At 41.2% G+C, this 25,293-nt stretch overlaps 2 protein-coding genes across 2 annotated transcripts; both read right to left on the minus strand.

Annotated features, from left to right (window-relative positions):
• Positions 1 to 3,992: 3,992 nt before the first annotated feature.
• On the minus strand, positions 3,993 to 8,778 carry LOC124132824 (extensin-like). Its single transcript, XM_048392931.1, has 2 exons — positions 8,129 to 8,778; positions 3,993 to 4,548 (listed from the first exon to the last, which is right to left on the minus strand). The coding sequence occupies exons 1-2, from the start codon at positions 8,776 to 8,778 to the stop codon at positions 3,993 to 3,995; spliced, it is 1,206 nt and encodes a 401-aa protein (XP_048248888.1).
• Positions 8,779 to 9,891: 1,113 nt separating this feature from the next.
• On the minus strand, positions 9,892 to 25,264 carry LOC124132758 (developmentally-regulated GTP-binding protein 2-like). The gene is made up of 14 exons (XM_046496862.2): positions 24,979 to 25,264; positions 20,248 to 20,336; positions 19,191 to 19,262; positions 18,643 to 18,732; positions 17,923 to 17,983; positions 17,436 to 17,526; positions 16,461 to 16,533; positions 15,543 to 15,633; positions 14,831 to 14,928; positions 13,422 to 13,498; positions 12,859 to 12,947; positions 12,158 to 12,216; positions 10,827 to 10,880; positions 9,892 to 10,658 (listed from the first exon to the last, which is right to left on the minus strand). Exons 1-14 carry the CDS (start codon positions 25,040 to 25,042, stop codon positions 10,572 to 10,574), a joined length of 1,095 nt encoding a protein of 364 aa, XP_046352818.1. The 5' UTR covers positions 25,043 to 25,264; the 3' UTR covers positions 9,892 to 10,571.
• Positions 25,265 to 25,293: the final 29 nt, after the last annotated feature.

Below are 25,293 nucleotides of genomic sequence, written 5' to 3' on the forward strand. Positions count from 1 at the left end.
CTTGGGTTGTCAATTAACGCTAGTAAGTTGTGATCATTGTACACAATAACCGAGAAGATGGTTTGAAAATTCAGAAACTTTATTAGTGAAATATGCGAGCCCTGGTTGTACGACATTCCTATAAGACGTTACGTTACATCAATAGAACAGTAATACGGAAATATAGATATTCTTTGTTTGTTTGTTACTTAACGCCGCAATATTCCAGCTATATGATGGCGGTCTCTTAATAATCAAGTCTGGACCAGACAATCCAGTGATTAACATTCTTAGCACCGATTGGGTTACAGTAACATGCATCAACCAAGTCAGCGGCCTGGCCACCCGATCCCGTTAGTAGCCTTTTACAAGCATGGGTTGCTGAATATGAATTCTATATCGGATCGTCACGGGTCGGAGATATAAGTATAACCATGGTATATAAACCTGATTACCTTGGATACGTCGGGTATCGTATCTAGAAACAGGCCATTGGGCTAAGGCGGACATGGGTAGCAGTCTACCTATGCTTGGGGTCCTAGCCCAAGCGAAGAAAATGAACTTATAGATATTGTACGGCACTTTCCTTTCATATCACACGACGTCATATGTTACTTCCGGTCACATAAAGTTCTAGATTACGTGTGAATATGCACTGGTTGTGTGTTACAAGTGTCTGTTAGTATCGTGGTGTGTGTAGATTGTTTGTTATATGTCTATTGACAACGGTGTATGTAGATTGTATGTTGTATATGTCTGTTGGCATCACTGTGTATGTAGATTGTATGTTGTATATGTCTGTTGGCATCACTGTGTATGTAGATTGTATGTTGTATATGTCTGTTGGCATCACTGTGTATGTAGATTGTATGTTGTATATGTCTGTTGGCATCACTGTGTATGTAGATTGTATGTTGTATATGTCTGTTGGCATCACTGTGTATGTAGATTGTATGTTGTATATGTCTGTTGGCATCACTGTGTATGTAGATTGTATGTTGTATATGTCTGTTGGCATCACTGTGACTGTAGATTGTATGTTCGTTGACGATGGCATATGTATAAGGAAGAAAATTTATGGATGTCACTTTTTTTATTATGAGGAACATAGCGTTTCGGAGTATATACTTACTCCTTCATCATCATATACTTACTCCTTCATCAGGTGATGAAGGGGTAAGTATATACTCCGAAACGTTGTGTTCCTCGTAATAAAGAAGTTGGCATTATTCGCCTGATGAAGGAGTAAGCATATACCCCGAAACGCTGTGTTCCTTATAATAAAGAGGTGGATATCCATCAATTCTCTTCCTAATGTGTATCACTTCTAAATGCCTTTCAAAACTTAATGGTATATGTAGCTTGTATGTTATATACTTATATGTCACGTGTGTCTGTTGGCATCAGGGTATATGTAGCTTGTATATGTTATATATGTATGATAGTGTCACGGTATATGTAGCTTGTATGTTACATATGTCTGTTTGCATCGTGGTATAAGCAGCTTGGTTTTTTTTGTATATGTATCTGATTATCACAGTATATGTAGCTTTAATGTTAGCACCACGGTATATGTAACTTAAATGTTATATATTCATGTTAGAATCACCGTATTTGTAGCTTGTATGCTGTATGTGTCTGTTAGAATCACGGTATATGTAGCTTGTATGTTGTATATGTATGTTAGAATCACGGTATATGTAGCTTGTATGTTGTATATGTATGTTAGAATCAGGGTATATGTAGCTTGTATGTTGTATATGTATGTTAGAATCACGGTATATGTAGCTTGTATGTTGTATATGTATGTTAGAATCACGGTATATGTAGCTTGTATGTTGTATATGTATGTTAGAATCACGGTATATGTAGCTTGTATGTTGTATATGTATGTTAGAATCACGGTATATGTAGCTTGTATGTTGTATATGTACGTTAGCATCACGGTATATGTAGCTTGTATGTGGTATATGTATGTTAGAATCACGGTATATGCAGCTTGTATGTTGTATATGTATGTTAGAATAACGGTATATGTAACTTGTGTGTTGTGTGTGGACGTTAGTATCACGGTATATGTAACTTGTGTGTTGTGTAGATGGCTTTAGTCATTGTTGTGTATGGTAAGTGCATGATAACTCGAGCACATGAACATGTATCGATTTGTGGCTTCGTTACATAAGATAAGATAATATTTCTCCCGCATCGAAGAGTATTATATAATGAGAGTAACCAAATATCTAAGAAAAGAAATATAACTTTCAAATTTAATCCAACTATCCTATTTCGGGAGACTGCAACTAAAACGTGATATGGAATCAAATGACGAGGGCGCAAGCACATGAGACGCTGCCTCTTTGAAGTGTCAAAAATTAATTTAATAATTACGTTTTCTTTTGTGAAGGAACGGTACAAGCTCGGTAATATGCCTCTTTGTGTGATGAAGTAACACGAAATTTTAGATTATATGGAAATATCCGAGGTGGTTGTAGAGCCCTGTTAAGCCCTGTCGTTCTGTTATTGATAAAATCATTAAATCCCATGAGCAGGAAACTTCTCGTCTCGTTGGCGTTGTCACTCGTTTCCATGGCAACGGGAAATCGCCACGCGAAGAACGCCGTCAAAGTCTTCCAGTTTCTATGCAGTGCCTTGAGAGATTGCAATTTTCATTTTTACCGAAATTACAAGCCGATGGATGGACAGGCTTGGAGATTATGACCGTTTTTCCTATTCATGTGTTTTTGGCATATAGCAGTGTCTTGCGAATTCTGGAACCACATCAAATATATTAGACGCGGGATTTAAAAATGGACGACTCGTTGACGACAACAACTGTTGATCTTGAATGTATTTTATGTAAACATCTCCCACTATGGCATAAATACCGACTTTGAAACGTCTCCCCTTATAATTTTCGTCTCTCGTATAATACGGCGACAAATATACTGCTACAAAAGTCTATACCATATCTATGTGATAAATCAACGGAGATAATGTGACAGCTATCGCGAGCGTGACTGTGTCGAAGCGATGCATCAAGTAGTAGTTTTCGCCAAATTTGCCAATTTCTGTCAAAAATCAATAATCTCAGGCTTATTTAGCCGTGAACTACAGTTCCTAGATCCTTGCATGTCACATTGGCTCTGAAAATTGTCAATAATATGAACTGCGAGTTGGAAAAGATAACCCTGTGAGAGGCATAGTCTCTGTGATTAATTTTTGTCTGCTTTGATGGTGGTTAGCGAGAGAAGGGCCACTATAGTGTAGGCCCGAATTGCAGAGGTATCAGTTTGTTTCTAATCAAGCGGACTTATCGTCAGCCGGACTGATCTGACAATGGCTACATTATGGAAACTATCTGTTTTCATTTTTCTAAATTTTAGTCGGGAAAAGTCATTTCGTTGAAGGAGTATTTGATTTGTATATTATTTTGTGATATACCAATAACTGACATTGTGGATTTAAACACTGTTTGGTACTAAACACATAACGAGCATGAAATCGAACGGAAATCTGTCCTTTATTATTTGAACTTTTCGCGACGGGAAACCTTAATTGTTCATCATCTATGGGGATATTTATTTTAAATACTATTTCGATGAATTTATTCAAGTTTTATGCATTTGTATTGAATTTGCCTGTACTGACGCTGTTTAGATCAAAACGCTACATTAAATAGCAAAAGGTTTAGCTTATCATTACGCTTTTATTGTTTTTGATTATGTTATGACTATCAGTTTATGATTTTTTAGGTGGGTGATTGGTAGTTGGCGTTGGCTGTGGAGTGTGACGCGTTGAGTGTTTGGGTGTGGGCTGTGGTTTGTTGAGTGTTGGGTGTGGGCTGTGGTTTGTTGAGAGATGGGTGTGGGCTGTGGTTTGTTGAATGTTGGATGTGGACTGTGGGATGTTGGATGGGTGTGGACCGTGGGGTGTGCGATGTTTAGTTTGGAAATATGGGGTGTTGAATGTGGGCGTGGATTATGAGGTGTTGGATGGGTGTGGCCAGTGGTGTGTTAATGTTGGGTGTGGATTGTGGTTGTTGGATGGGCGAGGAACGTTGGGTGTGGATTGTTGGGTGTTGGATGGGCGAGGAACGTTGGGTGTGGATTGTTGGGTGTTGGATGGGTGTGTGGTGTTGGATGGGCGAGGAATGTTGGGTGTGGATTGTTGGGTGTTGGATGGGCGAGGAACATTGGGTGTGGATTGTGGGGTGTTGGATGGGCGAGGAACGTTGGGTGTGGATTGTGGGGTGTTGGATGGGCGAGGAACGTTGGGTGTGGATTGTGGGCTGGGTGTGGGGTGTTGGATGGGCGAAGAACGTTGGGTGTGGATTGTGGGGTGTTGGAAGGGTGTGGGGTGTTGGATGGGCGGGGAACGTTGGGTGTGGATTGTTGGGTGTTGGATGGGCGAGGAACATTGGGTGTGGATTGTGGGGTGTTGGATGGGCGAGGAACGTTGGGTGTGGATTGTGGGGTGTTGGGTGGGCGAGGAACGTTGGGTGTGGATTGTGGGGTGTTGGAAGGGTGTGTGGTGTTTGATGGGCGGGGAACGTTGGGTGTGGATTGTGGGCTGGGTGTGGGGTGTTGGATGGGCGAGGAACGTTGGGTGTGGATTGTGGGGTGTTGGAAGGGTGTGGGGTGTTGGATGGGCGGGGAACGTTGGGTGTGGATTGTGGAGTGTTGGATGGGTGTGTGGTGTTGGATGGGCGGGGAACGTTGGGTGTGGATTGTGGGGTGTTGGATGGGCGAGGAACGTTGGGTGTGGATTGTGGGGTGTTGGATGGGCGGGGAACGTTGGGTTTGGATTGTGGGCTGGGTGTGGGGTGTTGGATGGGCGGGGAACGTTGGGTGTGGATTGTTGGGTGTTGGATGGGCGGGGAACGTTGGGTGTGGATTGTTGGGTGTTGGAAGGGTGTGGGGTGTTGGATGGGCGGGGAACGTTGGGTGTGGATTGTTGGGTGTTGGATGGGCGGGGAACGTTGGGTGTGGATTGTGGGGTGTTGGATGGGCGGGGAACGTTGTGTGTGGATTGTGGGGTGTTGGATGGGCGTGTGGTGTTGGATGGGCGGGGAACGTTGTGTGTGGATTGTGTGGTGTTGGATGGGCGGGGAAGGTTGGGTGTGGATTGTGGGGTGTTGGATGGGCGGGGAACGTTGTGCGTGGATTGTGGGGTGTTGGATGGGCGGGGAACGTTGGGTGTGGATTGTGGGGTGTTGGATGGGCGGGGAACGTTGTGTGTGGATTGTGTGGTGTTGGATGGGCGGGGAAGGTTGGGAAGTGTTGGGGTAGACACGTGAAGTTACGTGCAAGTTTTGTAATGGTATATAGATATGACGACATCCCATCAAACTAAATACATGCTAATTTGCATCGTCAGGTTGTCCAGGGCGTTGCAGTTCGCTATGCCGAGTTGCAAGAATCCACAGGTCAAAAATTCGAATCTCAGATTGTCATCTTGGACTGACATTACCAAATCCGTGCTCGTGGGTTTCACCAAGTGTCACATATTTGTGTTATGCATCAAATAGGGCGATCCTCCCAGGTCATGCTGACATGGTGCCCGATTTGCCCGGTATCACCATGCCAGTTGCAGGGACATGCTCCTTCACTAAAACAACACACGTATATACGCTGGATTTTGTCATCATACTTTGTTTATACATCATCCCTCTACCTCGGATCCTGGTTATTTCAAACGTTGAAACAGCGGACGTTTGCATTCGCGTGTGTGGTAAAAAGCGTGTGAGCAGATGCAAAACGGTAATTGAAATGGAAAAAAAACCCACACCGTTGGCTTGTTGAGCCGAAGATCCGGGTCAGAGTCCTGCTATAATGTGTCAAGCCCATCCTTGTGACACCAGCCATGGCATGAAATAATGATAAAAGAGGCGTGAAACCCAACGCACTACCTCACTGGTGGGTCTCCTCCAACTCGACAGAGTTCCAAGGACGCCCAGGTCTATGCATAGAATGCTGTGATGTGCAACACTATTCACCGACTGTCTCAGATATTACTGCTAATCTTAGAAGGCAGATGAGGGTCTTGAAGATGTCATGAATCTTTTGTTATTTCTAAACCAAAACAAGTAGGTCTGGAGGCCTTGAATATACAGAACAAACAGCTCCCCTCGCTTCAATCAATACCGACATATATTTCATGTTAACGGAAACGCCTGCGTCGGTCACCTGTACTGTAACACTGAAAGCGTTATATCGCCACCATCGGCTGGCCAAGGAGTCAACAACCTGCAGTGTGACCTGTGCAAGGCTCTCCGGCTTATCTGTTATAATGACATGGTAATTGTTTTCATCGATTTCGATCAGGCCAATATGGTATGGCAGAGAAATATGACATGCGATTAAGTCCGCTCTCTCTTTCCGTACAGCATGGTTTCAGTAGATGCCTTGGCATTACAAGGGACGCCATACATTAGGAAGACGATATCGTCTCGAGAAATTGTTTCGGTTGAGCATCTGTGAGCATGACGCACCAAAGTGATTCATTCAAATCCTGCCGTGAGATTTAGCGATGATTCTCTTTCGAGGAGACATGTAATTTTCCAGGTGATTCCATTCCCTGGCGGGTCACGATGATACTTGTCAAGTCTTCAGGACATGTTTAATGTTATACCATTCAAACTCAGACAATAGCTGCTTGGGAAAATTGTGAGCGTTTTTATTTCACGTTAAATATGTAGAAGAAAAAAGAATCATGAAAATAATGTCCCGATGTTTTTTACTTGTTTTAGACGTCAAAAGGGAAACATAATCAAATAGTGCAATTGATGAAATCATACTTCATGTATCAGTGGTATCTTTTTCAATTTAATTCAGACAATGAGCTCTTTGTGCCAACGATACGCCACACACTACTCTCGTTTTCTTTGAAGTCCTACATTGTGGGGCCAAAAGAAGCAATCAAGGGATGGCCACGTATGTATGCAACACAATTGCACCAAGTTGAAATTGGAACTCAGGGATTGGCAAATCAACACACCACCGACTGAGCTAAAGATAGTGCCAAGAAAAGAGAAGAGAGCAGATATTTTAAAGTAGTGAGTGAGTATGGTTTTACGCCGCTTTTAGCAATATTCCAGCAATATCACGGCGGGGGACACCAGAAATGGGCTTCACACATTGTACCCATGTCAAATCGAATCTGGGTCTTCGGCGTGACGAGCGAACGCTTTACCCACTAGGCTACCCGACCGCCCCTATTTTAAAGTAAGGCAGCTTTGTAGGGAATCAATTCTGTGTGAAGACCACCCCAACACTGATGACTATGCATGAAACCATATCAACTATGAGTATAGCAATGGTTCCTTGGTGGAAAGGCAAAGAAGATGCAGGCCACAAGTATATCCATGGTCCACGAGTATATCTACAGTCCATAAGAAGATGCATGGACCATGAGTAAATCAATGGTCCATAAGTAGGTGCATGGTCCATAGGTATATGCATACTCCACAAGTAGAAGCATGGTCCATAAGTATTATCCCTAGTCCATGAAGCATAATAATGGTCTAAAAGCAAATGCATGGTCCATGTATGATCCATAAGTGAGTGAGTTGGGTTTAACGCTGCTTGTGTTGTGTGTGTGTGAGGAGGGTCCATAGGTATATATATTGTCCATAAGTAGATGCATTTAATGAATTACTAAACTTTGCAAACAGCTTGGACAAGACCTGGGTGCAGTGGTATAAAACAACCTTGGTGCTACGACTGTCGTAAGTCTGTGTTAAGGTATGGGAGTTCCGATCACCTTAGCGCTAAGATCGCTTTGTATAACGGCGCCCTGGAATTGAGGCTGTAGCAAACTCAGGGGGGGATATAAGCAGATTCTAGGTCATGTTTCGCATCATATAGGTCTTATAATCTGCATATCTTTTTGACATTACTCCATTGATTTCTAAAGGGTCAAGTGTATACAATGTATATCTTGGGTGAAAACATCATTCCCAGGTGAATGTGACTTCTCATGATGAGGTGATCCCTGATCCCCTTGGTTCTATAGATGAAATTCAGTCATGACCCTCGTGTTAACAAGGCACACTTACTTTATCAAATTGCATCTGGATGTTAAGGAAAAGACACTCACGGTAAGGTAGCTGAATACCATACAAACCTCATTATGAGGACCCATGACAAACTTGTGGTACTGAGGACCCATGACAAACTTGTGGTACTGAGGACCCATGAGAAACTTGTCGTAATGAGGACCCATGACAAACTTGTACTGAGGACCCATGGCAGGCATGTGGTACTGAGGACCCATGACAAACTTGTGGTACTGAGGACCCATGACAAACTTGTGGTACTGAGGACCCATGACAAACTTGTGGTACTGAGGACCCATGACAGGCATGTGGTACTGAGGACCCATGACAAACTTGTACTGAGGACCAATGATAGGCATGTGGTACTGAGGACCCATGACAAACTTGTGGTACTGAGGACCCATGACAAACTTGTACTGAGGACCCATGACAAACTTGTGGTACTGAGGACCCACTAGAAACTTGTACTGAGGACCCATGACAAACTTGTGGTACTGAGGACCCATGACAAACTTGTGGTACTGAGGACCCATGACAGGCATGTGGTACTGAGGACCCATGAGAAACTTGTCGTACTGAGGACCCATGACACACTTGTACTGAGGACCCATGACAGGCACGTGGTACTGAGGACCCATGACAAACTTGTACTGAGGACCCATGACAGGCATGTGGTACTGAGGACCCATGACAAACTTGTGGTACTGAGGACCCATGACAGGCATGTGATACTGAGGACCCATGGCAGGCATGACAAACAGAAAATAATTTAGGCATCACCTAAACACAAAAAGTGAAATACTTAAATAGAGACAGAAATCTCCAAGATGTGTCAGCTTTAATTCAATAATGAAAGCTAGGCATTAAACAACATGACAACTGATCTTGCTTCCACCATCTTAATTGAATCGTTGACTTTTCAGACTGTTAACATTTCATAATGCTTGCTATTATTATATTATAATTGATTGACTATTGCAAAATCTAGTAACCTGTCACATTATGTGTCAGAGTTGAGTTCATTCTGTGATCTGTAGTACTGGAAATGTAAGTTTGCTGATGTGTTCGCTGAAATACCGACCACAGCTATGATGAGACAGCTGTGGCCATCCAGGAAGACTTCTCATACTTCTTATTAAGTTACTGGATATGATGTTTGGTGTTGGAGGATGGGATGGGAAAAGAGATAAAATATGATTAAATATGAAATATCTTCATGTTGTCATCCATGTCTTTCAATCTCTTCACATGAATAGAAGGCAGGTTTGTGAGATTATTGGATTAAAGGGACATAACTCTTGTAACTCGTTGTGAAGTGCCTTCCCCACCTAGTTTTTTTATACTAATTTACTGTGCTTGCAAAACATGAATTTATGCCATTTAACATAAAATGTGTTTCATTTTAATTTGAATACCTCCAGGCTACTAAGTTTATATTTTTAGTTTCAGAATTTTCTTATCAGACTCAGTTGTGGGTGGGTGGGTTTGAGATAAAATACCAAAATTCCTATTATTAGGACATCATTTTAATATTTTTTACAAGATATTCATGCCAGATAATAAAAATATAATTTTAGAATTTTCTTTTCATTTAACAAGAACAAGCAAGATGCAGGAGAGATAGTTTTACTTTAAAGGAATGGAAGTAATAATTTTGAGTCAGCAGATATGGTTAGTCGTGTGACGGTAAATGTATAATTGGATTAAAAATAGTGTGGGTGGGCTAACAGTTCAAACAGGTCAACAGGTCAAGCAACAAAGTCCCCTTCAGGGCTGGTTAATTTCCAACAGGACATGAGTACAAAATAATTTGTTATTAACATAGGTATTTAAAAATAAAATCTTCAAATGAAACATTCCAGGAAGCAAAATATAACAACGTTTAATGCCTTTGTATTCAGGAACAATAGAATTGTTTTATATGTCTTCATAATAGGGTACAAGTGATATTTGCTGGGTACAAATTCTGACAAATTTTATACAACATGAGGTACTAAAATCGTCACAATCTCAAATGGACATGAGTGATAGGGTTTGGTTTAAATTACCGTTTAATGCCGTTTTGAACAGTATTTCAGTTACGTAACATGTCAGCTTGATGTTGGAGGAAAGCTAGAAGGTTACATCCTTGATGCAAGGGATTCGAACTGACAATCATTTGATCCTGACACATCTAAGGGAAGCAACTCTTCACAGTAACTTGCATCCCCTCAAATGATTGGGCCATCCATTCCTCATTCTAGTATGTAGATTTTTCAGCTGTTTTTTCATTTTTCACATTTCTTTTATCAATTAACAAAACAATGCAGAGCAAAATACTATTTTCTTTACAACAATTACAACAATGTTGTATACTTAGTCATCAAACCTTATAACAGCAATGATAATTATATTTAAACTCAAATTTACATAAGGAAAAGAAAATAATGTCTCAGATCACTGCTGAAGTTGTAATATTGAGAAACCAATATAAATGGATTATTTACACTGTACATAATATACATGGCAAATGGATTTGTTAAAACAAAAACAGTTTCTACTTTTTGACAATTTGTATGACATCTTCATGATTCATGATATGACTCAGCCCGACCCTCTGAGGACTGTACTTGACGCTTGTCCCCTGAAACATCAATTAAGACATCAGTATTAATACATACAGGATACATATACTGTAGTTCCCCCAAAAAAGTAATAAGATTTTTAAGGATATTTTTATGTGCTAAGTCTCCACTACACAAAATTATGAAAACTACCAAATGAATAAAGAAATCATTTGTATTTATCTTACCCAAACAAGAGCATACTTGAACACCTCTGTTATACTTCTGTGAACTGCATGACACTGAAATGAAGAAATAAAAGCTTATCTAAAAGCTAGGAGCTATATCTAAAATCTCTAAATCCCTATCAACAAAACATTCTTGACTCCAGATCTTCCATCAATAAATCATATTTCTACACTTCATGATTCAAACTAAAATACAGATTATGCTGCCTGACACAAATCAGAAGTGAGTGAGTGAGTGAGTTTCCAGTTTTATCACTGCATGTCAGCTTAACGTGGTTGGAAAGGGCTGAGGTGAGGTGAAATTGGGTTTAACGTCCCGTCCAAGATTATTGCACTTATATATGACTTGCATGTGTGTGGGGCTGCTTGTACTAGTCCGGACTGATGCCGATTTATAGTGCTAGCACACTGAGATATCATGCCACAGTTTAACATGAATACCCCACTCAGACACAGTATACTGACTCTGAGTCGAACAGTCCTAGTTTTAGCCCCTAATGCCGAGTGCCAGACAGGGTAACAACAAGGACAATCTTTTAACGTCTTCTGCTATAACCCCCACACCTTCCACACTCAGGGCAGATGCTCTACCACTAGACCACAGAGGCGGTCTAAGAAAGCCCGAAATGATTCAGGTCTCACACATTTACCAGTTTGGTGAAACCCACAAGCACAGGGTATAGTGCTGATAAACCTACAAACATAATCGGGGAGAACATGTATTTGAACCGATGTTGGGTTTATGGCATGTCCAAGGGACACAACTCTGCACAACAAATTGTGGTGCCTCAGATAACAGGATCACCCGTGCCTCCTACACCAATTCTGAAAAGTACTTCCTGACAACATATTATACTTTTATAATAATAATAATAAATCTTGTATAAATATTGAGTGAATACATGCCTTACACCCCATTTGTCACAATATTAGTTTTGAAATAATAAGTAAGGACAAAGGATCACATGAATTGTACTACCAGAGTTTGAACAACGTTGAGGGTAGTCACTTACCAGGAAAGTGGACAAAACTGACAATATTGACAGACAATGCACAAATTAACCGAACTGGCCTAAAGGGAAGTTTGTTTGTTTAATGCGGCAATAAGCAATATTCCAGCTATATTATGGCAGCCTAAAATAATGGAGTTCAGACAAGACAAACAGGTGTATGCAACATGACATGCCATTGGAGTTTGATGCAGAGACTGCTACCCCCCACCCCATCCTTTAATTAAGTCGCCTCTTACAACAAGCAGTTGCTGGGGACCAATTCTAGCCCACAATCCCTTGGCCGACAACAAGTACAGTTACACAGTAAGTTTTTCTCACCACATGTTCTACTGAGCAACCTCTACGTAAAACCAGTCCACCATCGAAGTCAGGTTTTTCTGAAAACACATAACTGAGTGTGAGCTTTTATGGGCAAAGACAGTACTTAAACAGATATAGACTACATGTAGCTAGGCATATCAATGTACCATGACATTTTACTACTTGTGGGCCTATCTGTTGGCTATTTGAAAATAATTATTTACAAATTATTTACAAATGTTGGCCCAGACTTACCTCCCCTCATCTTTGTATAGACCCTGATGAGAGCCAGGTATAACTAAACCCAGACTTACCTCCCCTCTTCCTTGTGTCGACCCTGACGAGAGCTAGGTTTACACACAGACTTACCTCCCCTCTTCCTTGTATAGACCCTGATGAGAGCCCGGTATAACTTCACACAGACTTACCTCCCCTCTTCCTTGTATAGGCCCTGATGAGAGCCCGGCATAACTACACCCAGATTTACCTCCCCTCTTCTTTGTATAGACCCTGATGAGAGCCCGGTATAACTTCACCCAGATTTACCTCCCCTCTTCTTTGTATAGACCCTGATGAGAGCCAGGTATAACTACACCCAGATTTACCTCCCCTCTTCTTTGTATAGACCCTGATGAGAGCCAGGTATAACTACACCCAGACTTACCTCCCCTCTTTTTTGTATAGACCCTGATGAGAGCTAGGTTTACAACCAGACTTACCTCCCCTCTTCTTTGTATAGACCCTGATGAGAGCCAGGTAAAACCATGTCATTTCCAGCAGGTAGTCCAAGTTCAGCTTCATGTTACAGCTGTGTACAAAATAACAGACCAGTTTCATAACTACATTTCACAAATTGGACATTTCTGTACCAACGTATCAACATAAATGCAATAGTTATGCGATAAATCGCAAGGAACAATGAAGAACAAAGCATGGTTTAATTTAGGAAGAAACATTGTTCTATCATGACTTCATTTCTGGAAATTAAAACAATGGCAAATCCTGGGTCCTATTATACAACGTATTGATTTGACGTTATTGTACATCACAATCAGCAACATTCCAACTATATGAGGGCGGGTGGTAAAGAACACCAGACAATCCAGTGACTGACATCATGAGCATCGATCCACGCAATTTGGATACAATGACAATTGAGATGAGATAACATGTAGAACACAAGTACACAATTAACCATACATAGTTGAATCAGTTAAAGAATCTTCAAAGAATCCAATGGTAAAATGAAACTAAAAACTTGCTACTCAATGTCCGAACTCACCTCATCACGAGGGAGTTGGGCTGCCTGGCCAGCCTGTCCACCTCTTCTATAGAGATCTGATCGATCTTGTTGTACACCTGGCAGAGGGGAGCACACAATGGTTAAAAAACAACCTGGTATATCTTCAACCTGCTAATACATTTGTATAACTCTAGTCTATCTTAAACATTTAAGTTAATTCTTCGTTCTGCAGATCTGATTGTACTCTCTATGACAACACTATCAACAAAAACGAGTTCTCATCATTAAAACCTCATCTTTCAATCTGATTGGATACCTCTGTGTGTGAAGATGTGAGTGAGTGAGTGAGTGAGTGAGTGAGTTGGGTTTAACGCCGCTTTTAACGGTATTCCAGTTATATCACGGAGTGTCAGCTTAATGTGGGAGGAAAGCCCGAAGTGATGCAGGTCTCAGACGTTTACCACTTCAGTGAAACCCACGAGCATGGGTATGGTGCTGACAAACCTAGAAACATAATCAGGGCGAACCGGGATTCGAACCCACAATCATACGTTTCTGGCATGCCCAAGGAACGCAACTCTGCACAGAGAATCGCGACGCCTTAGACGACTGGGAAACCGGTGCCCCCACAGTGTGAAGATTGAGGACACCTCCGTTGGGGGTCCTGTAAGGTGCACTTTCTAATCAACAAATCAGTGTCCAGGCTTTTAATTTCACAGTTTAAGTGAGCAAAGTTTACTGACAAGCAGACAATAACATAGCCATGTGATTATATTGTTTTGGTATCTTGTGGTGTCTGGGCACAATGGCATCTACAACATAACAGGTGTGCTATCGAGGTTATTTTTGTAATCTGTGTCATTTTACTTTTGCTAAGATCGAAATTTCAGAAATGGAGCCAATAGTTTTAGAAATCTGATATCTGATTGGCGCAAGAACCCATCCATCCCTTGATTAGGTTTGGGCAGTTCAAATGATGCAACCTTCTATGGAGGTGTTCTCAAATCTACATGCAGTAAGGTACTGTTTTGGTGTAAAAGATCTGATTTTAATGAGATTGGATTCAATTCAGATCTGCTGTTTTTTTGGTTTGTTTTGTTTGTTTGTTTGTTTGTTTAACGCCACTCTCAGCAATATTCCAGCTATATGACGGTGGTCTGTAAATAATCAAATCTCGACAAGGCAAACCAGTCATTGACATCATGAGCATCAATTAGGATACAATGACATGCATCTACCAAGTCAGGGAGCCTGACCACCCATTCCCATTAGTCGCTTCTTTTGATAAGCATAGTCACTTTTTACACAAAGCATGGGTTGCTGAAGACCTATTCTACCCCCCGATCTTCATGGGTCAGATCTGCTGGAAATTGAGTGCTATTACATAAGACATCATTATCATGATCCTATTATTTATGTTTAGTCTTTCGTAAAGTGGAACAACTTACATATAAACATGGCAGGTAGACTCGGTTGCCCAGGATGACGTCCACAAACTCGTCTGATGTACAGTCATCCCGGAACAGGACTTCACAGTTAAATATTTCTGTTACACTATTAAGGTATCAACAGGCATTCTATCCACTACACAACAAATGTGTCAGTTGGGGTTTACAAAAGTAGGATGGTATTTCAGGTATATCACGGTTAGTCTACTTAATGTGGGAGGAAAGTTTGAAACAATGATCAGGTATTAATGAATGATTTTTTTGTTTGTTTGTTTGCACTCAGCAATATTCCAGCTACATGTATATGACGGCGGTCTGTAAATAATCGAGTCTGGACAAGACAATCCAGTGATTGATATCATGAGCATCGATCCACGCAATTGGGATCGATGACATGCATCAACCAAGTCAGCGAGCCTGACCACCCGATCCCGTTAGTCGCCTTTTACGACAAGCCTAGTCGCCTTTTACGGCAAGCAGGGGTTACTGAAGATCTATTTTACCCCGAATCTTCATGGGTTTATTAATGAATGAGAGAGTGATTTATTTCACAACATAGCAGTTTATTGTGGAAGGAAAGCCCTAAGTGATGCAGGTATGAACTACTATCCCACAAGCATGGATATGGTACTGTCCAACCAAGAGTTAGAGAGTGAGTGAGTCTGGTTAAAAGCTGCTCTTGACAGTGGCGCCAACATGGCGGCAAGGATACTGTATTCATGAAGAATCATGGAAACCAGCCTTTCATTACACTTGGTCATAGTCACCATCGAGTTGAAGGACATTCCACCGCCTTTCTTTGGCTGAAATTACATAACAATTCTAATCATGCTTAAGTACGGTATAAGTAACAAAAAAGGGCACTGTTTATTCATAGGTTTGGCCATGGAAGCCGTGCCAATTTACACGTATCACAGAGGTACACAAGGTACCTGATCCAGACTACCAGTTGTCAGACTTCCATTTTGTGGAAGCCTCAGTAGCTGAGCGGGTTAGGTATCTGACTGTGTGCTGGGAATAAGGCGCCTCAATCTGCGAGTGTGGGAATAAATCCTGGATGAGATCCGACCAGAAAAGTACTTGAATTTGTACTTCACTAAGAAAGAGTAATCCTAAATATAAAATGTGACATTTGAACTTCTCAAAGGCTTTGTCTATTCATATAAGTAAATGAACGAAAAATGTCACACAAAGCTATATTCCAACCATATTATGGCAGTTTAGGAATAATGGAGTCTGGACCAGACATTCCAGTGATTGATATTATGAGTAATAAACCATGCCTTTGGAGTACAATGACACACAATCAACGAAGTCAACAAGCCTTACCACCCGATTCATTAAGTCGTTTTTTATGACCAGCATGGGTTGCTTGAGGCCTATTCTTACCCTGGAATCTCCATTGGAAAAAGTACATTAAAAAATGTGTTACAAAGGCAATTCGTTTTCTTTTCAAATTTTTTACCAAAATTCCAGCAATATCATGGCGGGGAACACCATAATGGGATTGAACACATTGTATCCATGTGGGGACTTGAACTCCAGCCTTTGATTTGATGAACAAACGCTTTGACCACTAGGCTACCCCATCGCACTGATTAACTCGATAACATAATATTGTGTTGCTTACCTTAAAATATATATTGGGTTTGCCTTTGTTTAATCGAATACCAACACTCTCCAATTCTTTTTCCAAAAGTTCTCTGGAAAGAAATATAAATGAAATGTTCAAGAATGTGATGGTCATTCAGAATTTCAGTTTTCAGAACTGAAGTTTCATTATCATATCAATATGTCCATATAATTTATTTTTTTTAAAAAGAAATATTGACCTGCCTTGTAAATAATACCTACAGGAAAGTAGTGTGAGTGAGTGTGTTGGGTTTCATGCTGCTTTGAACAGAGTTCAGCAATATTACAGCTAAAAATGTGGAAGGAAAGCAAAAGTGATCCAGGTCATATAAGTTTACCACTTTGGGTGTGTGTGCTGTTAAACGCCGCACTCAGCAATATATACAAATAATGGCAGTCTGTAAATATTCAAGTCTGGACCAGACAATTCACTGACTGACATGAGAATCGATCCACGCATTTGGGATACAAGAAAAGGCTTGCATATCAACCAAGTCACTGAGTCTGACCATCCCATCAGTTTAGTTGCCTCTAATGACAAACATAGGTTGCTGAAAAGGTGGGGGATCTATATTCTTGCCTGGAGACCACACAGGTTTTATTTGTAAAAGCCATGAGCATGGCTATGGCGCTGACATATTGGTATTATAATCAGGGCAAACTAGGGATCTTTAACCAACGAACAGCAGCACCTAGTATGGTAAGGGGACACAACTCTGCACAGGGAAATTGCCATGCCTGAAACCCATGGCCACCTGTACCCTCATAAAAAATATTGTCAACTTGCATTCTTCTGAGACTTGTAATGATATATACTACTCAAAAGAAGTGAAGAGCCACTCAATTCTTACATATTACTATGTTAATCTGTCATGCTATGTAAGAATCAGGTGATCCTTAACCTTTTTGAGTAGTATACAAAGGGTACATTGATTTGTTCACTTTTTCAAGTCTGATTTGTATTTGTCCTCACCTCTGGTACTCCCTCTTTGTTGCATCCAACATCATGACCACGAGATCAGCCGTCCGGGCCACGGCAATGACCTGCCGACCTCGACCCTTGCCTGACAACAAATAGTCATTGGGAAGATCAGTAATCTAAGCAAAGCACATCCTGATGTGATATAACATATACCTAAAAATGTTATTGTCAGAGAATATCAGTCTTGATTTTCTGCTGAAACAGATTCCATTGGGCGTAAATGCAAAATAGCAGTGAATATTAAAAAAAGGATGACTGAAAATCAGTGATGACACCAGGTGTTCACAAAAATCAAAGCAGTGATGGACATTAATGTTGATCTACTGCAATACAGGGCCAAATGAGAAGAATAAATTAATCTTCAATTCTTTTGAGACAAAACATAGCCTGAAAACCTGATGGAATAATTGACTGAGAGCGACCATGTTAGTTCATGTTTACAAGATGTTGGGGACAAGCAACAGAACAATTCACCAACCTTGTGCAGCACCCTCTATGATCCCAGGCAGATCAAGCAGCTGAATGTTGGCGCCATTGTACTAAAACATGAAAAGAAGTAGAGCAAGTGATGAGCATGGAGGTAATGCAGGGGAGGCAAAGAGAGAGAGAAGAAGGGAGGGGAAGTTGGTTGGTTGGTTTGTTGTTTAATGCTGCACTCAGCAATATTCCAGCTATATGACGGGGGTCTGTAAATAATCGAGTCTGGATCAAACAATCCAGTGATTATGTCATGAACATCAATCCATGCAATTGGGAGTGATGACATGCATCAACCAAGTCAGCTAGCCTGACCACCCGATCCCGTTAGTCGCCTTTTACGACAAGCATAGTCACCTTTTACAGCAAGTATGGGTTCCTGAAGACCTATTCCACCCCGGAATCTTTACGGGTCGGAGAAAGGAGGGAATGAGAGAAGGAGGGGAGTAAGCATTGTGTGTTGACAAATGGGTTCATATGCCATTGGGATTAATATGCCACCAGTAACATAATACGGTTTGAACCAGACACACCAGTGGTTGATAGTAGTGCCCTGTGGCAGACACTATAGGGTACAATGTCACAGCTGGCAATTGGTCTTCCTGCTGGATACCTATGTAGACATGGTTGTTGTTGTCAAAGGCTCTATGTACGAACTATGGCGAAGATAAACAACAGCTCAAATACAAAAATGAGAGTGACCAGTGGAATGAACAGTTACCTCTATTACACCGGGGATGCAGGTGAGAGTTGTGAACTCATAGTTGGCAGATTCGCTGTGGGTGGAGGTCAGGGTATTCAGCAGGGTGGACTGAAAACACATGTCATAATCTTCATAAATCATCATTAAAGTGTGAGTGGGTGAGGTTTTACGCTGCTTTTAGCAATATTCCAGCAATATCACGGCGGGTGGACACCAGAAATGGGCTTCACACATTGTACCCATGTCGGGAATAGAACCCGGGTCTTCGGCGTGAGGAGCGAACGCTTTAACCACTAGGCTACCTGACCGCCCCTCTTCATTAAAGATGCTTTACAAGTTATCAAAAGGTGAAGAGAGAGAAGATTTCATTGTATTGTAATGTAAAATAGTCAAGTTATCTGAATCATGATTAACTGATTACAATCAACATGTTGCAGAGTGATGAGGTTTACTGCTGCTTCTAACACAATCGTAGCTATGGATAAAGCCATAACCTTGATAATAAGAACATTCAAGAAAACCATGCATCTATCTCTATCTTTAAAATAGACAGAATATAAACAAACCTTGCCCACAGATGGAAAACCTATAAGTGCCACACGGGCATCCCCAGATTTCATCACATCGAAGCCTTCTCCCTGCAATGGACAACATCTGTCATGTCTACATCACACGCACAACTGACAGGACTGATGGTACAGATTACTTCAGCAGCACTTATCACATATCATACAAAAGTTAATCCTTTATGGTGAGAAAAAAGCATTCACACCAAGATTCACAAGTTATACCTGCATGCATACATTCCCAAGGCGTGACTATTTAAAGCATCGGGCCATGACACTGCCAAAGAATAACTTGTCTCGATTGTCTGCCAAAACAGATCTTATTGCACGAAGGGCAAACAAGGGGTGAAAATTATTGGAATGGACCACTGAAAATCAGTGATGCTCACAAAAATGGTAGCATGTCCTACATTACAGGTAGCACCCTCAACACAAGACAGTTTGCATAAAAAAGTACTGGTAAGTGTTTGCTTATTGCTTGACACCGCATAGCAGTACTCCTGCCATGCGACGGCGCCCTGTAAACCAACCAGATAAACAACTGATGGACCAGACAATCCAGTGACACTATAGTACATTCACCGTTTTGTTGAAACTAAAATCGCAAAGATTATTTTAAATAACGTCTGCTGTGTACAGGTGCACCATCATGTATCAACATGCAGTGCACAGTGAAACCTGCTCACTCCAGAATGAGATGGTATGAAGACTATGGCCCCCTATGAAATCAGCTGGACATTATAACATAATACATACCGGTACTCAAACACAAAAGTAACATATTGTGAATTGTGTTAGCACATCATTCAAAAGTGGTTTTTAACTTTGAAAATTTAAAATGTTGTAGTATAGGAATGTTAACATGGTGGATCCAAACATTCCTAGTAGAATTTCAAATATTAAAAAAAATAAATAAATAAAAAAATTCTAATTGAAATTCAGCATTGCAATTTTTTAGTTCTTTTCACAAGTTATGATTAAATGTCCGTTCAATTTTATCTCCCCCCCCCTTGCAGTGTCATGTGACCATGGTGACAAGACACTTCCCACGGTCTACCTTAGCTCCAGCCTTCCCTTGCGGCTCCAACAGCTGCTGTCTGTATTTGGCAAGTTTGGCCTTCAGCAGACCAAGATGGTACTCAGTGGCTGGAAGTAAACAAGGCATCATGGTGTCACATCATTCTACAATGCATGTCAAAAAACTGTGTACGATTTGAATACCTTACCTCGGTACTGATGTACTTTATGAAAGAGGAAATTTTCCAATAAATTGTATATTTATATACTTATCCTATCTCACACTATGCATTTCTTCTTTTAACAAATGCGAGAGACCAGGAGCAGGTACATGCCGTTATTGCAACTAGATAAGTGGCTAATGGACATCCCATGTGTTTCTGCGTAAATCGTAAATGATGGACATAAATGGTGATCTGTTGTGGAGAAGCATCTGTAGGAGATCCCAGAAAGAGGCATGACCAACCTGGATGTGGAAGGAGTCAATCAACTTGCCGAAGTCGAAAAAGCTCGACTGGATCATGAAGTGAGAGGAATGGGGGAGCTCTGACAAATGAGACAACGCTCGTCGTCGGACCAATGCCCCACTACTTGTAGATCTTGAAAATGTGCTCCCCAGCCCACAGTTGACACCACTATGAATAGGTGGAAGGTCAGAATGAACAACTTCAAAGAGCTTCTGATGCAAAATTTGATGCTACTAGCCACCACTGGTACAAATGGATCAGTAAGGAGATCAGTGTCCGGCAATCTTTGCTCTGGATGAGTGAGTGAGTATGGTTTTACGCCGCTTTTAGCAATATTCCAACAATATCACGGCGGGGGACACCAGAAATTTGGCTTCACACGTTGCACCCATGTCGGGAATCGAACCCGGGTCTTCGGCGTGACGAGCGAACGCTTTAACCACTAGGCTACCCGACCGCCCCCGCTCTGGATGAAGGGTGTGAGGAAATATTAAAGCGACTGGTGATGACATTAACCCCACAAAGTGAGGGTGTGCGCCGACATCAAAAGGCCAAGAATCTCTTGCCATTACCATAACCATCGATCCAGAGGGACAAACAACTTGCCCAGACGGAAGTAGTCTCAGACTTGCTGATGTTGACAAGCCAATCGAGGTGGCGTGAAAGATGTTGTGTGAACTCCAAAAGTTGAAGAAGAATGGTGGAGGGTAGACCTGAATGCAGTCACGACGTAGAATTCGAACATGATTCTGCAAAGATGGAAAAGATGAGCTCACTGGAGCAGGTAAATAGCCAAAGGACTGAAGAAATTCCAAACAGGAGCATCTGGCATTGGCAGTGGTGGCTTTGGAAATACACTGAAGGAAATGGCTGTGCTCCTGATGGAAGGAATGTTCTTCTGGGAACACTGCCTTCATAATGTTGGAATATTGCTAAAAGCTGCACAAAACCATACTCACTCACTCTTCTTGGTACACCATGTGGAAGAGCCGAATCTTGAGACGGTCCTTTGGCATGAGAAAATGGGAGAGTAGAACCCTGGGTATGTCGAACCTTGGAGGTGCGTTGATCAGGGGAAGAATTCCGATCCTTGGAGGTTTGTCAAGCTGAAGAGAATTGCCAATACTGAGATTGCCATACCTCAAATGCCGATCCTTGATCCTTTAGCAAACATTTTGTTTCCGAGGAGCTCTTATTTGTCAACAGCCAAACCTTTAAATCCTTATCTGGACATCGTTGAACATGGGGAGGCCAATCCTGTGAATGGGGACTCTTGTGAGGAGTGATTGAGAGCAGAGTTCAACAAGCCTGTGCAGCGATCCTGGGACATACGATCTGTGGAACGCCACATTGGTGATCTGGATTGTCGAGAAGTAGACGAGGAGCAGGAAAAAGCAACTGTATGTTGAACTGAAGGGGCGGACGAACCCGTACTAGGAGTGACTGCAGATGGTGCATCCGAATAACTGGTCGAAGGGGAGCGATACCAACAGATAAGCCGAATCTGTGTAGCAATCGTCCTGACACGTCCAATCCTAGGAATGACGATTTTTGGATGAAGAACAGTGATCCTAGTCAAAATCAAGAGTGCGAACGCGGGCACGATCCTGGCTTTGTCTAATCCCATCTGCAGTAGTGGACAAACTCGGAAAATCAATTCAGCACGCAGACGTAAACGTCATCTTCAAATGAGAGTGAGTGTGTCTTGAGACGAAGGAGCTGGGTATGACATAAACTTGCAGGTAACGATCTGGTAGTGCTAGTCGGGTCGGCGATCAACACTGTTGAGGCTGGCGTGGACAAAACGACTTTGGAGAGAACCATGCAAACGTCAGAGGCTGCTGGTTGCACCAATGTAGGCGTTCATATGGACGCACTGGAGACTGTGAGGGAGCTGTTGAAGACTCCGTCTCTGTCCACCGATAACGAGGGTACAGTACAAGCCGTAGGAGATTTACGACTGGATCGGTGGAGGGGGACAGCCGGTTTGGTCTTGGACTTCTTAGCAGCGGAATGGCCATTTGCTGTGTCTCGAGACTTTGATAGCCGGTCTTCCCCAAAACAAAAAAATTAAAAAGCTTCAGAACTATCTGAAATGGGAATAAGAGTGTGTGAGTGAGTGAGTATGGTTTTACGCCGCTTTTAGCAATATTCCTGCAATATCACGGCGGGGGACACCAGAAATGGGCTTCACACATTGTACCCATGTCGGGAATCCAACCCGGAACGTCGGCGTGATGAGCGAACGCTTTAACCACTAGGCTACCCGACCGCCCCTGAAATGGGAATAAGAAGAACCTCTCTTGTCCTGTGTGCCGCAGCCGGGACAAACGCAAGAGATAACATGATAATCATGGTTCGAAAATTTCTGGGCGATTAAATGGTCAGTTCCGATTTTCTCTCAAATTACTGACATAACTTAGACACGATAGCGGATAGACTTCATGAAAATAAAATATGTTTTCTCTTATTTTAATACACGTCTCCACCATGTGGTGATGAGAAAGATAATGTTGTGGCAGGGGTTATCACGTGATCAGGTCGTGTAGGTTGCTCTGCATGGGTTTATAGTGCGTGACCCATTTGTTTGGGTGGTGACCATGGTGATGCTGGGATGTGTTCGGGTGAATTGTTTTTTGATCCTGGAAACTTTGTTCAAGCACGTTTCCACATAGGATCGAATAAGAAATGCATAGTGTGACATAGGATAAGTTTAAAATTGAATAAATATCTAAATACTAAAACTGTCTTCTCACTTTCTGTCATGATTTCACTAGTATTATGCAAGCTGGATGAATTGATTCCTGGTAGTTAAAAGACTCCATGTATCATGTGTATGCCAGCTGTGTATGCCAGACTGTAGCGTAGGCAGTCAAAATCAAAATCAATAAAGTGAAAGAACTAAGTTTCAGAGCTATTTAAGCAGTCTAAGACTTTAGTCACTAGTCTGAAACCTCGGTCTAGTATAGATCAGCATATTCTAGTCCCTATGCTGAGATTAAAGGCAACAGGAATTATTGCCAAACTACAAGTACAGGAACTAACTTCTAAGAAATGCCTATCAAATAACTCATTTGGGCTAGTAGGCTTAAATGTTTTTGCCACAGACTGTTCAAGTATTGATAATCCTTGTCATGTCGCTTTAAAGATTGTAGGACATTTCTCCACATGGACAATTCCCCACACTAACATTTCCCCACATGGACTTTTCCCCACATTGAATAGATACACAATTTATTTTACAGTTATATTTACAATTTGACAAACTATAAAAATATGAATATTAAATTCATCATCACTCAAGTTCACTATAAAGTGACGGAAGTTGGAAGTTGTCGAAACGGATTCTTACCAAGTCTGATCTTTTACATGTATGCACTGGTTGAGTGCCCCCCTTTTTAGTGTGAAATCATCACCCACAGAGAAATAAAGGATTCAAATCATAATACATGATAATAATAAACTGTTACGTTTGGTAGCACCAACACTCAGTATGCCCATTAGGCAACTGTCAATATCGCAAACCCAAATGATATCCTGTCTACATGGTCACACCTGGTGATTGTTAAGATGACAATTCCTATATATGTTTCAGTCAATGTGCAAAATGACTGAAATTATTTTCAAACAATTCGGTCATTTTAAAATTATTTTCCAGTAAGATTAACTAAAAAGTTATTAAGAAGTTTAAAAGGGCTTAAACACATCACAAAAGACTGGGCTGGGATTAGAAGCCAAAAAACATTTTCTTTGAATCCTATCATTTTAAGTAACTGGGTGATGAAATAGAACATAAGAAGGTTGGAATTTCTTATCATAACATAACAAAAGGAAAAATAACTGTAAAATGACTGAAATATTTTGTCGTTTGTAAATTGCCTAAGTGAAAATTTCAGTCATTTTACACCTAGACTGTAACTATAACATATACAGTCAGACAACATGGCAGTCTATATTCATTTCAAATAACCTCTCATAATTAGTTGTAAATGTTTGCACAAAAAACTTTGGAAAAGATATCCTGAGTTTCCTACCAAACTTCCCCTTTTAATTCTTACAACAACAAAAAGTGGGGTGGGGAGAAATGTCTTTGAGTGGGGAATTGTCCGTAAGGAAATGTCAATGTGGGGAAATTCTGGACCACGGCTTTACATCACTTGATCCACATATAAAATGTAATATACATGTCAGCTTCAATTTAGAGCGTATTTTCGTTCTATGTCTGCTATTTGAAGATAATAAATGCATATCCACATACATTAATATGATCGAAAACTGAACAGTAAGCATGCGATTCCAGATACCTTTGTTTTTCTGAGTGCGTGCAATTTCCTTCTCAATTTCTGATATCTTCTCTAGGATACCCATATTGCTCTTCGGAAGTTGCTTGTACAGATAAAGAAAAATATGTATGTTTGTTCTTTGAGTATAGAAAATAGTTTTGTTTCCCACGTGCGACGTCAGCTGTCAATCTGGAAAACGCACGTTCAGCGATAGTCGTTAAATCGTTGATAATCCAATGAGATGTGGATAATTTCAATGATTAGACCAAAGTTAGGTTACACTGTGTCATTGACAGTGGTGTCAGAAATATCACAAACAGAAATTAACATGTCAAG

The sequence above is a fragment of the Haliotis rufescens genome, unplaced genomic scaffold (assembly GCF_023055435.1).
Source record: "Haliotis rufescens isolate VD_foot unplaced genomic scaffold, xgHalRufe1.0.p SCAF_11, whole genome shotgun sequence".
Classification (NCBI taxonomy): domain Eukaryota; kingdom Metazoa; phylum Mollusca; class Gastropoda; order Lepetellida; family Haliotidae; genus Haliotis; species Haliotis rufescens.